This window comes from Panthera uncia, chromosome A2, assembly GCF_023721935.1.
Source record: "Panthera uncia isolate 11264 chromosome A2, Puncia_PCG_1.0, whole genome shotgun sequence".
Taxonomy (NCBI): domain Eukaryota; kingdom Metazoa; phylum Chordata; class Mammalia; order Carnivora; family Felidae; genus Panthera; species Panthera uncia.
In genome coordinates, this window is record NC_064816.1 from 21,789,185 (window position 1) to 21,803,128 (window position 13,944).

The window sequence follows — 13,944 nt, forward strand, 5'->3', positions numbered from 1 at the left end:
TGGGTACTATAGGTAGCTTTTAACTACCAGTATTCCCAGTTTCTTGCTCCTGTTCCTATAACACTGCTGTCATTCATTTCACTTATCCATAAATCCTATTCACTTATCTTAGAATATCCATCTCTCTACTTATATTATCCATCTGTTCTTACCTATTTTCTACGTTTTCCATTAGTGCCTTTAGCATATTAATCATAGTTGTTTTTTTTGAATGTTTATTTTTGAGAGAGAGAGAGAGAGAGAGAGAGAGAGAACAAGTGGGGGAGGGGCAGAGAGAGAGGGAGACACAGAATTCGAAGCAGGCTCCAGGCTCTGAGCTGTCAGCACAGTGCCCAACACGGGGCTCGAACCCACGAACTATGAGATCATGACCTGAGCTGAAGTCAGACACTTAACTGACTGAGCCACTCAGGTGCCCCATTAATCATAGTTGTTTCAAATTCTCTGTCATAATTCCAGCCATACCTACCATCTTGGAATACTGCTCAGTAGATAAGAGCACAGACTCTGGAAGTAGAGTGCCTGTGTTTGAATTCTGGCTCTGTTCATCAGGTGTGTAATCTTTGACAGGATATGTCAGTTCTTTCTACTTTAGTTTCTTCATTGGTGAAGTGGGAATACTCACAAAACCTACTTCATAGAGTTGTTAGGAGAATTGAATGAGTTAGCATGTGAAAAGCACTTAGAATAATGTCTGCCACAAAGTAAGCACTCTGTATACGTTAGATGATGCCGATAGTGACGGTGACTATGTTGATGATGAGACAGCCATATATACCACATGCTAGCACGCTCCCGTCCAAGGGCCATTCATTGCCTGGGATCTCTCCTCTGCCTGGGGTGCTTCCCTCCAGGTGCCCACACAACCTGTTCCTCCTGTCCGTCAGTCTTTGCGTGAGTGTCACCACAGCACTGAGACCTTTCCTGAACACCGTATATAAACACACAGCCCTTCTGCTACTGCTCTCCCCCTTGCCCAGTTTTGCTATTTTCTGTAGCAAGTATGGTTACCCGACAAACTATAGGTTTACTTACTTTTTGTTGACTTCACGTCTCCTTCAACTTAAATGTAGGCTGCATAAGGGCAGGGTCTATCTTCGAACTTTAAAGAATTAAAATATTTTTAGGGCAGTTTTCTCTATAGTCATATAAAAAAGTACTGTGCAGCTCCTTGCAGTAAGGTTTTCTAAGAATATTTTATGACATCGGGAATATTTGTATGGCGCTATCATATCTGTGCAAAGCAGCCATAGACAGTAGGGAAGACTAAGAGAGATAGTGTGACCAGAGCAGGATCCATGCGTGTAGGGGACCGCCCGCAACCTGTGCCCACGTCTGTCTGAGTTCACAGCCTTATGCCCTAAGCCACAAGTAATGCCTTTTGACTTTCTCTTTCAGTATGAATACTTCAATGCTGTGCTGATAAACGAAAGGGACAAAGATGGGAATTTTTTGGAGCTGGGGAAGGAATTCATCTTAGCCCCAAATGACCATTTTAATAATTTGCCTGTGAACATCAGTCTGAGTGACGTCCAGGTGCCAACGAACATGTACAACAAAGGTAAGGCTCACCGCTGTGGCTCCTTTTAGAGGGTGAAGGGCAGGGCTTGTGAGGGACAGCCCCGGCTGGTTTGGGTATTGGGTTTTATAAAAAACACAACTGCAAGCTGGCCATGTCAGCAGGAGCTGGATAGGTGAGGTGTGCATGCCTGTTGTGCCTGGAGATGGCTCACTGTTTCCCCAGCTGGTGTGTGCATCGAGCAGTCTAACGTGGATTCCAGGGGCTGGCAAACCTTTCCTGTAAAGGGCCAGATAGTAACTAACTTAGGCTTTGTGAGCCATAGAGTCTCTGTTGCAACTACCCAGCTCTGCAGTTCTGGCACCAAAGCGGCTGTAGACATGACATAAATCAGCGGATATGGCCATGTTCCAGTCAGACGTTTTATCTACAAAAACAGATGGCTGGGTTTGACCTGCAGGCTGTAGTTCACTGACCCCAGGTGTAGTTTTTCTCTCTTCTCTTCCATTTCTTATAATGCTTTAGTGGATCAGAAGCCCCTGGGGTTGCGACAGGATCAGCTGTGGTCTTTGCCTAGAATACAAAGTAGAATGGACCTTGTTTTCAGGTTTGAATATAGAATCTGCTCAAATCCAGCCTTCACGTAGACTCTAGAGTTCTTTCCCCCAAATTCCCATCTGCCTGTGGAACCTGAGATTATAATGTCCAAAGACAGGGCTCTGGCCTCAGACTGCCTCTGGTTGGTCCTGCATCCGTCGCTTACTGACTGTGACCTTGGGTGCACCATCTTGTCTTTTTAGATCTTAGTTTCCACGTATCTAGGATGTGGATAATAATTGTGTCCATCTCATAATAATGCAGTTAAGTTCAGGATATTGCCTTCCTCATCCACACCTTTAGTGAGTAGGATTTTGCTCTGCGTTCTCAGGCCTGGGAGGCTCCTACAAAAAGAGCCATCCTCCTGGAAAAGTAAGTCAGAGAACCATGGCATCTTCAAAGTAAAAATCTGCCCCATTGTCTGCCGCCAAGCTTTCTAAAACATTGGGGGCCGGATTCTACCACCCACCCAGTTTCAGTGTCATATCCAGAGGGCAGTGGTCAAGAGAAGGGCTCTGGGTTTGAGTCCCGCTCTTCCTCTTGTCAGCTCTGTGATCCTAAGCAGGTAATTGTGCCTTCCCAAGCCTTGGTTTCCCTTTCTGTAAAATAGGGACAAGGATACCACCTCCCTTCCGGGGGTTGTTGTGAGGATATGGAATGATGTGTCTACAGCCTTCGCGACGAGACTTGCTCATGGAAAGTGCTCAGTGCATCTGAGCTGCTCTTGTTGTTGTCGGGAAGTACCGTGAATATAAATCGCATTTCTAAATTATTCTAGATCACTGTTTGAAGAGCTTGGTCGATGATTAAAGAATTTCTAACTCAATGCCTGAAACATTCTTCTCGTGGTTGTCTTTTGTGGCCGTGCTACTAATGGCTCCCTTCCCGGTTTACCTACTGCCCATCCTTAAAATTCAGAGGAGGCGGTATCCCATCTATTAACTGCCCTGACATTTATTGGGGACCCCATGGTGAACCAGACAGAGCCCCTCCCTCTAGGGGGTCACAGTTTATTTGGGGGAAATGGATAGGTAATGAGATCGTTAGAACGCTGTGTGTGTCACCTGCTGGCTACAGTTACAGACATCTGGGGGCAGTGGGAGCTCCAAGACGGAACCTGACCACGTGCTCGTGTGGGCAGCCACATGTTTGTCTTTCTCTGTCTCTCTTAGAGACAGTGATGCTGGGCTGAACTGTCCCTAGTGGGCTCTGGGCTGGACTATATCCTGTGACCTAATCTTTACTTTGGACTCTTCCCTAGGACAGATCCCTTAGAGCCTAAGCCTCCTTAGAGGGCTGAGCTCAACCTCGTCCAGTGGTTGAGGACCTTGTCCTAGTCCTCCAGGGTGATCCCGTTAGCTGAGGAAGGAAACCCCCTTCTGTGCAGTGTGGCTGGAAGAAAGCCATCCTCTCAGCATTAAATACATTCTCAACTGAAGATGAAAAATTAACAAGATTTTACAGAGCAATTTCAGGCATAAAACAATTCAGAATGATCTTTTAAAATATGGCAGCTGCTTCAAGGTTGCTCGAACCATTAGCACCATTATAGAGATTTAATTGCACCTTGAGCTTTAAAGGCATAATTGTACCTTTCGATGGCAGCAACACATAAGGGACCAGCACTGCCATTGATCACACAGGCTGCAGAATCAGGGCTACGAGACTTGCTAGGCAGAATCTTAATAGATCACTTGAGCCGTGGAAGTAGGTAATAATATTTAAAGTCAACCTCAGCAGCCCTTGTAGGGCCTGCCTACCACCCCTACCCAGACTCACTGGTCCCCCAGCTAGGTCTTGGGGTCACGGACTGAGGTCAGCCAGGCACTGGATCTTGTCTCTGCCAAGCAGTGAGTAGTTAGCGGCCCAAGGGGGAGAGGAAGGGACTTTAGGAAAATTCCTGTCTCCATTCCACCTAATTCAAACCAGCCTCAAACGGTCTTTTTTTCTTTTCAAGCTGCAGAAGTGTATTTCATGTTAAGAGGGCTTGCCAGCTCAGATCTAGTTATTGATGACATGTATGTGGGACACGTGCTCAGAGCTTGTTCGCTGACTGCCTGTGACATTCCTAGGTTAGAAATCTTGCCCTGACAGAGGAAACCGGTACAGGGTCCGCTTTCTGGGCAGCTTGGACATAACCGAGTGGGCTCATAGCAGGGTGGTTTGATACTTGCCTACGAGCTGCTGCGTGCTATGCTCTTGGCATAACTTCTTGTCACAGCTGAACACAGCTGGTAAACACTACCTGCTTGTCGCAGTCTGCTCTTCGCCTCCTTGGCTGGGCCTTGCAACCAGGCCGTTCACCCAGGTCAGCATATGCCCCTGCTCCAGGTGCCTTTCTTACAGGCACTGCGAGAGACTGGGGCATCAGAGTGCATGGCACGTGGGCAAGCCATGAGAATTCAAAGAGCCACATTCCAAGTCTTTAGAAACGTGTCTTAGGATCCTTGTGGTGCCCTATGCAGCAGCTTCTTCACGAACCTTCTTCAGTAGAGGTTTGCTCAGTGGCTACTCTGGCACCCCCAGCCTGTGCATCTTGCTGCCCGTGACACTTCTTTGAAGAATGGCTGCCCATGCCTCTGGAAACTCCACTGCCTGGATGAGTAAAGCATGTGGCAGGATGCTTGTTTGAGGACCACTGATGGTCTGACAGTAGATTCAGATAAAACCGAATTCTTTTTTAAGTCCTCTTTGGGCTGAAATGGTGTAAAATTCACACGCACACACATGCACACATGTGCATGTACACATGCCTACATATGTGCATGTGTGCATGTGTACAGTTTGTGTATGTGTGTTTATATATGTGTGTATGAAAGAAAAACTCTGCTCTCAACCTGCGCTTTCATTCCCACTTGCACCTCTGTGCACCCAGGTGAGAGTTCATGGAGTATACCTTTGTCTTTCTTCCATGATGCCCTATTTCACTCCATTTCTGTCATCCCTGCCTCCTCTTTCCTCCTTATGCAAATGTTCTTCTCAAAACCAGTTCAGTAAACCTTTCATTCGCTCTTTTATTATGTGACTTGGGTTTATTCCTTGGTTTTAGCATTGTTTTGTCCCAGGAGTGCATTGCATACTTTTTTTCCTTTTCCACTTGGAGTTCTCTGAGGGCAGGGCACCCTGCTGGTTCAGCCTGGTGCCCCACTTTGCCCTAAACAGCATGCTTCTTGCTTATTGGGTTTTCTCGAGATGTGGGATCAGCTGGGAGATACCAGTGCCCATGCCTCCTGGGCTGTGAGAAGTCAACCCTGGTTGTAGTGTTCCCATGGTGTTCACAAGCAGCAGAAACATATCCTGGATGATTTAAATGGAAAAGAAACCTTTTGAAAGGACATTGGGTCACTCACAGACTCTCCAAGAGAGCTAGAGAATAAGACTTGGAAAATGGTGGGGAAGGAGGGTGGCCAGGGGTCAGAGCCACACCCAGGGCCAGCCTGGTGAGGCTCCTGCACTGATTTGCCCCACCAGTGCCCCTGTGACTGCATAAAGTGTCTGTGCGTCATTTTCCTCAAACTTAAATTGGAGATGATAATCCCAGTGACCTGCTTCAGGGGGTTGCGGTGCGAGTTAAACATTTAGAAGGATGTTTGGTGCATGGTGACTGCCTGGTACACAAGCTTGGGCTAGTTTCTCTTCTCCTCGATCCTCAGCATCCTTAGCTATACAGCAAGTGGAATAACAATCCTAACCTTATGGAAGTACTGGGAGCATGGCAACAGCGATGCCCATGTGGGTTGGGGAGGAGTGGCTCACCCACTGATGTTGGCTCCTGTCACCTGCTGGCTGGAAAGTACAACCCATGTCATGGGGCTGCAGTCAGATAGCACAGACAGGTAAAGCACGTGGCCTGTCAGGGAACCTGGTACTTGACGAAGGCCAATGCACTCTGCTATTATTGTGACCATATGAGTTTGTTCAATTCTCACCGCAATTATGGTTAAGAGAGGAGGACCTTCAGGCGGAGGCAGGGTTAGAACCAGGCATTTTCATTGTGTCCTGTCTGGACCCCCCACCACCTTGGTGCCTGGGCTGGTGGACTGGGAGCCATTTTTCTCAAGGGCTTGGAACCCAAGACCTGGATATAGACCAGAATTTGGACTGTAAGCCTCTGCTTACATCTTCTGTCATAGCTGCGGAAGAACACAAATGGGCAGTTCCATGATGCTGGGTTGTTTTGGGGTTTTGGCTGCCAGTCTGAGAGTTTTCACCTTCCTTGTCCCATTCTGCTCCCACACTTCCCTCCTTCCTTCCATCACTGTGAAACAGTGGCGCTGCCTCTGAGTCAGAGGAAAGCCAGAAGATAACTATGGAATAGAAAAGGTGACGGGTTCAATATGTGCCCATAGATAACATTAAACACACATGACTCTATGATTCGGCTGGGGGGTCAGCAGGGAGGGAACGAAGCCTATAGCTTCCGAGTATTTTTAGACCAAGCAACAGAGAGGCAGAGGTCACAGCTTCTTTCTTGGCAGTTTTAGCCTGGATAAAAAATGCAAATCTTAGAAGTTAATCTGTTTAAACTTTTGCGTCATTTTAGCACCTTGGCCTTGTTTTCTTCCCTCTTCAGCCCCATGAGGGCACTGAGGCGGTGTTCTCGTGTCTGTGTTTCAGATGAAGAAACGAAGGGTCAGAGAAGCCCCGTGACTTGCTCCAGGTCACACAGGTAGGAAGGCTCATGCCAGGGTGGACCTCAACATTCTGATGAGGGGTCCAGCTTCCTCTGATGCCTCTCTGGGCATGAGCTCTGAGAAAGTAAGGACCTGGTCCCCCAGGGTCCTCTGTCTGGGGCTCAGTTACTTCCTGGCCACCTTAGGATATAGGAATTTTTGCTCAGGCTGAGAACCTCAGCCCTAGGCCTATAACCAGCCTTCCTCTGAAGCTCTAACTCTCCCTGGGCACTGCCAGGGCACAAGTCGCCACGGTAGTGATACCCCAGACCCTTCTCCTGAGTCTTGTCTCTGGCCACTCTCTGGCCAGCCCTCCTCCCTCTTTCTTCCATGACACACAGCCTAATGATTTCAATGACTTGAGTTCCCATGTGAGCTGGGGTGAGCTGCTGACCCAGGTAGCTTTTGCATATCAGCCCTGCAAACATTTTTGGCCTAAGAAGTACAAAGGCTCCAACTGTTGGCTTAGGATACAAAGGGGGAGATAGCAGAGAGAGGTGGTCTGCCTGGCAGAGGTGGGAGAGGGGCATGACCTAGGCTACCTTTTCTTCTTCTTGGTTTCCCTGGCAGGGTGTCTGGTCAAGTGGACTGGGTTGCACACCTCTCCTGTGTGTCTGTGTGTGTGTGTGTGTGCACGCGCATGCGCGTGTTGGGGCCAGGGAGAGTGTCCAACCCCTGAAAATGAAACAGGCCTAAGGAAAGTGAGACCCATAGCCAACATGGCAGAACCCAAGGATTCAGTCTGTCTGCTACAACCCAGTAGGTTCTTCTAAAAAGCCCAGGGAAGGACAGAGGTTTGGTGAGGGGGACTTGGGTCCCTGGCTTGGAAGCAGAGTATGCTTGCTGCTGTACGGATGAGCAGGACTGCTGGGTTTGGATTTGTCAGATGTCACAACCTGTCTTTCACATGTTGGGTTTGATAAATCGCAAAACACGCTTTGCCAAGCACTTCTCCCCTTAATTACATGTGTATATTTTAAGGGAGATTTAATCCATATGTTTCTGATTTGTTTACACAGAAATCATTTAAATGTTTTCTAAGAGCCATTTGATGTGCAGCAAGGCTCATGAACCTTTTAAAGAGCTGTGTTAAAAGTAACATCACCAAGACAGCGATATAGGTTGTTCCTGACTTTGCTTCCCTCGTGAGAACGGCCAACATCTACTCACCAACAAGACACCACTGAGAGAAACCCAGAACGCGGGGGTGAAGTGGAAGCACCCCTGCACCACAGAGACCAAGACAGACAGCGTTAGGGGGTAAGAGGAGCAGTTCCACGTGCACCCCGTTCCCCTCCCCCGGGCCAGTGCAGGACCACCCCAAGGAAGATCCCCCAGAGCCTCCGGTTCCTACCGGTTGGAAAGGAAAGCCCAGGGGTGACAACCAACCTTCCCCAGCATCGTGGGTCACTTTGGGGGAGCCCCTACCCTGATCTCACACTACGGGGACTTCAGGGGAATCTTCGGGGCCCAGACGCTGGGGATCAGACTGTGATGAAGAAGGGGAGGGGCTGGCAACAACCAGCACGTGTGGACCGAGTTCCCGCCCGCAGTGCCGAAGCGGTGACCCCAGCCGGCGGCTCTCCTCCTCTGCACAACCGAGTCAGGGGCGGACTCTGACCAGAGATCTTGGTGGGGTGGGCTCTGGGGTGGTCCAGAGACCAGTTTGCCCCCACTCATGCAAGGTGCTGAGTCACAGCCCCAGCTGCTCTGGTCCCATGTGACCAGAAGGGCTGGCCACAACTCCTGGCAGCCTTGTGCAAGAGGCAGGATGGCAGAGCTGATCCCCCTCGCCCCCAGGGCACAGCCAGCACTGGGCATGCGGGCTTCCGTGCTGTGCACAGGCAAGAAGGCTGATGCATAGCCAAGGCTGAGGTTGAGCTCCTGGCCCCTCCTATCTTGAGAGCCTGTTGGGAAATTGAGAGGAGGCTGGATGGTGCCCCACCTCCCACCCGGGCAAGGGGGCTGAGACGTAGCCGCGCCCACCGTGGAGGCCCCTCCTGACTAGAGGGCTGGCACCACGCCTGGAAGCTGTGTGGCCCAGGGGCACTCAAGCTGAGGGAAGAGCAGACGGAGCAAGGCCCGTGGCCCCGTTCAGCCAGGGAACTGGGCTGCGAGCTGACCCGAGCTAGGACAACAAGCCCTTTGCTGGGTTAAGAGCTGCTCCTCCCCCGGCCTCTGGCAGGCAGGGAGTCTACTCTGTGGCCGTGACCTTCCCTGAAATGAGCCTTCGGCCTGTCTGACCCGGGAACCTAACAGAGCACAGGGGTTGCTGCAGAGCCCATTCAGCGGCCCTACAGACAGTGGCACTCTGAACACAGAGCATAGGCCACGGCTTCCCCCGTCTTCAGAGCAAAACCGGTGGCCTCCCCTAACCAGGGAAATCGGTGCGCACTCGGGCCTGACTCGGGCTCCCAAACAATGAGCTGTACAAGCCCTGGGCCGTGGCCTGAGACCCTGCCAGGGCAGGGAAGCTAATTCATAGCCCCACCTAACATGGAACATAGCACCCAGGCCCACCCGTCTCGGAAGCCTGACCAGAGAATCCAGGCCAGCACAGTGCCCTTCCTACAGAGTCACTCGGGTGGGGGACCGGGCCAACAATGCCACCCAGGCACACCCCCACCCCTGTCCTCAGAGTTCTCACAGTTGCCTTTCCTGAAAAGAGACCATAACAGCAGGTCCCACCTGCCCAAACACATTCCCAGCAGTCACACCCAGAAACCCCCATTGGGCTGACTGCTGAAGAACTGAGTCTGCCAAGGCAAACCTATAACGTCTGGAGGAGGTGCCCCATTACTCAAACGTGCAAATACTAGTGTAAGGAATCAAGGCTCGCAATGAGTCAGATGTTAGCTAAAGTTACCGTGGTAATCATCTCACAGTATGCGTAAACCATCTTGCTCTATGCCTTAAACGGATATAATGGAGTATGTGAATTATTTCTCAATAAAACTGGGGAAAGAAGAAAAAAAGAGAGCGCCAAACAAGAAAAAAAGATGGATTTAAAATTTTTTACTTTTGTTTTTGCATGTGTATGTGTGTGTGAGAGACAGAGATAGACAGATTCCAGGATATCAGAAACAAATTTAGACTCTACGCGGTTTGTTTTCTCCTAGAAATTCTGAACTGAAGCTTCTGGAATAGGCTTGAATCTTGCTTTCATGTTGTCTCCCTACACTAAGTGAATGTGCTGGTGCTGTGGCCAGAAATTTGAATCAGGCGTCAAGATCAGAGGTCAGGCCTGAACACATTGCTTTGGTCCTAGGGAGGGAACCTCCCCGCCACATGGCCCTCTGGCACCTGCATCCTCACCAAGACCAGGTGAACTTTCCCGACCCCTGTTTTGTCAGTTCGAGAGCAGCAGGACCAAAGTGTTTGGCAAGATGCACGCAAGATAATGGTGCTGGAGTGACTCCACAGCTGTCACCCTGAAGTACTCACATTTCTTCTCTCCTAGTTTAGATGTCATATTTTCATATCACAGAATAACTAACTCTGTCTTGACATTCATGGTTTGAGTGGCTGAGTACAAGTTCTTTTAGAAGTTCCTTCACACTTGTGTGTGTGTGTGTGTGTGTGTGTGTGTGTGTGCGCGCGCACATGCATTACACCAACATAGGTCTGCATAGATGTGTGCATGTGTGTGTGATGGGTTTGTGTCTCAGAAGTGGTGTTAATGGAAGGAGGGTGTCCTGTGCCCACAATGCCCTTTAATGCTTAGGCTTAGGCTTAACCCAGAAGTTGTGCTTGTTGAATACATGGCTGAGTGAATGGATGAACAAACAGATGAGTTGATTACCCTGTACTGAGCACCTTAGCTGTATCATCTCGTCTGCCACCAGCCCTGTGTGGTAGGCAGCACACCTACACTGTCCTTCACCACCTACTATGACAGCGTTCCAGGGCACGCCTTCCATGGCCTCTGTGCTACAGTCGGGTCTGGCACATGAAAACGGGGTAAAACTCGACACACGACTTTGGGTGCTCGTGGGCCATACCCTAAAAAGCAAGTGGGAAGGGCCCCTGCCTGAGGCTCTCTGAAACATTTTGATATTCCTTCGGTCTCCTTCGCCCTGGGCACTGACCCAGGCAGAGGCCGCTGTCTCCATTCTGGTCCACTTCCAGGCTCTTCCCAGAGCCATCAGGGCATCTTTGGAGCACGGCAGGCCCAGGCTTGCATCACAGTCTAGGGGTGCCAGTTTGGTGGACTAGGGAAAGGCAGTGACCTCCCTGAGCCTCAGTTTCCCCATCTGTAAGGTGTGGAGTGTCATTTGAAGATTACAGGAGATAAGCGTGCAACACCCAGCATAGCATCTGGCACATGCAGACACTTGACTGATACACTTTGGCTTCTCACACCGAAGCAGTTTCTAGCCCCATGTTCCCTAGCGGGGTTCCTAAAGTGGCCCTGCCCCCAAACCCGGGCACAGCCTTGTGCTTCCCTTCGGCTTAGTTTGTAGGGTGAAGTGCAAATAGGCTGATAAGCATGCCCATTTATTGTCTCCCTCCTCTTCCTGGTCATGGACTTAGGACTCCATTCTCCTAACAGCCTCCCCTTAGGCTCTGTCCTCCCCCCCCCCCCGCCCCCCGCCAGCATGCTTTCACCCTGCGCCCCCTCTCCCCACCCCCGCCCCCACCCAAGCCAGGCTTGTCCTTTTCTGCGAGCTTCACTAGTGACTTGTCTTTTCTTCTGGCCTCAACCCTGCTCTCCAGAATAGCCACTTGTCCTTATATCCCCAGTGTAGTGGTTCCTTTTTCATTTGACTCTCTCCCCTTGAACTTGAAGGCAGAGGCTGGTTTGTTTTCTTCCATCCCCTTAGGAACCTAGCAGAAGGAATGGAATAGGAGAGATTGTCCACTGAACTGAACTGAGTCCTCTATTATTACATAACTACCTGAATCCTGCATTACTACATTACTACCTGGTTCCCACATCACCACATTCCCACATTACTACCTGGTTCCCACATTCCCACAGGTCATCATAAATGGATTGGTATTTTTTGTTTTCTGTTTTTTGTTTTTTTTCCTTCTTGTTGATCTGTACATTCTACTTCTGTTTGAATTTGATTTCTGAGGGGAGTGTTGCTTTTGAAGACAATAGTTTTAGATGTATGTCTAATGAGGTAATACTTTCAGGGTCTTTTACTTTGTATTTTGTAATCCCTCTCTTTTTTTCTGAATAATAGAAATTGAGATGCAGGCTTGAAATGGGATAGGAGCTGAATCTGGGTTAAGAGGAAGTCTACAAGCCAGTGCCCAGGCAGTAAAGGACTTTGTAAGAACAGGAGTGATTGCTAATTGTGTTTTGTTTTTTTTTTTTTCACCTGGTGTCTCCACATTTATGAAATGTCACAGTAATCATAGACAGAGTTGGAAGGTGACTTTTTTTTTTAAATTTTAATTACTTGGAATTCAAAGTCATTCCTATGATAACACCACTCATAGGAGCTTGCTTTCTGATCTGTCTTTGGTTGGGACAGGGAGCCACCTTCCACACTCCGAAAGTGATAGTAGTGAGTGTTGGAGCCTTGCTGACAGTCAGGTGTGTTCCAGGAAGGAAAACGGTAGGACCACTGTCCCTGGACTGACGCAGCCAACCACGATATGCCGCAGGTCCCCAAGAGCGAGAAGGGGACCGCTCTGCTGGAAATGCATGCAGAGCCTCCAGGATTTGGGGAAGAGCAGGGGAAACATGTGGGTAGGCCTCCTCAACAGCCCTCCCTGCAAGGCGCTGGCTCAGGGTGGGGCTTGTTCAGGGGCGTGCTGTTGGTCTTAGTGTGAAGGTGACACATGTTTGTTGCCGCAGTGAAGACCTGGGCCCCCCCACGAGGGCTCAGACTGTACTGCTTGCTCACCTGTAAAGTGGGCATTCTGGCAGCACCTATCTCCCAGGGGGTGGGGAGGGTTAAACCAAGCCCTGTGAAACCGGCACTGTGGCTGGTACCTTGTAAAAGCTTAAGAGTCACTTTTGTTAGTATTGCTATAAGAAAGGTATTGAAAAGCCCACGATGGTGAGGCTTATTCCTGGGATTATCTCTGACACCCAACAAGGTAATATTCTCTTTTCTCCTGCACTTTGCAAGGCCTTTTATTACTGGAGTTTACATCAAGAAAATTCAGTGAACAGCAGACTGTGTGGACCCAGAGTTGCTTGTGGGTATCAGAAGCCCAAGAGCACCTTCCGTATGCGGTGGGGTCCCTCGGGTCCCCGGCCCTCACCCCTGCCCTCCTCTGCCTCATCGTGTTCAGATTCGGACACGGGCAGCCTCTGTGAGTCCAGGCCCTACTGCTCAGGCCACGTGGCTGTCGGGAACCTTGATGTCAATGTCAATTAGATATCAATTATAAGGCTTCAAATAATGCTCTTTGCTTTCCTTTTGGGGACCCTCAGCTGTTTGGTGGCACTACCCTTAGAAAGGACATGAAGCAAGCTTTCTTCCTTTTCACGTCTCGCACTGGTTCCCCTCTTTGTAGCTCCCAGTTAATGGAATCTTCTGTCCAGGATGCCCTACCCATTGTCCTTGGAGACACTCACCTGCCTGTGAGTCCACTGATGTCTCCCTCTGTCAGTATGTCCCCTCTAGATAACATACTACGTGCAGGCACATGCATGACCGGATGCAATACAGTCCTACCCACAACCCAGTGAGGTAGGAGCCCTTATTGTTTCCACTTTACAGGTAAGAATACTGAAGCTTTGAGACCTGCTGAGGATGAGTCAGTGAGAGAAATGGGCAAGTCAGCATGTAACCCTGGCCCTGTCTTCAGAACCACTGGGACACCTGCCTCTCCATACTGTGTCCTGTGTACTGCCAGTGCACCCACTGGCTGTGCCCCAGTGTTCAGTTAGCCGTGTCATGCCTGCTTACAGGCACACTTCACATGTGCAGCACATGCAAGGCCCTGTTTTGTCAAAGTGTGCGATTTTCTTCTCAGCGTGCAAAAACGCTCCATAAATGAAAACCAGTCTTATTTTACATAAACACTCCCAATCTCTTCCCCTGATCAAAATAAATGTTGCGGCAGAGAGTCTTTTTAAAAATGTAAAGCAAATTCTGCACCGGAATGTCAGTGGGTACCAACTGCTCACACGTTAGGGATATTTCTGTCAGGGGATGAGACAGTTCCACATTTAATCCTGCAAACCTG

At 49.6% G+C, this 13,944-nt stretch overlaps 1 protein-coding gene across 2 annotated transcripts in view; it reads left to right on the plus strand.

The window, feature by feature from the left end:
* Nucleotides 1-13,944, plus strand: part of CACNA2D3 (calcium voltage-gated channel auxiliary subunit alpha2delta 3) — an 895,877-nt gene that overhangs the window by 327,841 nt on the left and 554,092 nt on the right. For both annotated transcript variants that reach the window (XM_049640724.1, XM_049640725.1), the window contains exon 5: nucleotides 1,399-1,561. In XM_049640724.1, coding sequence (XP_049496681.1) covers nucleotides 1,399-1,561 — 163 coding nt within the window. The remainder of the gene's footprint in view (nucleotides 1-1,398; nucleotides 1,562-13,944) is intronic.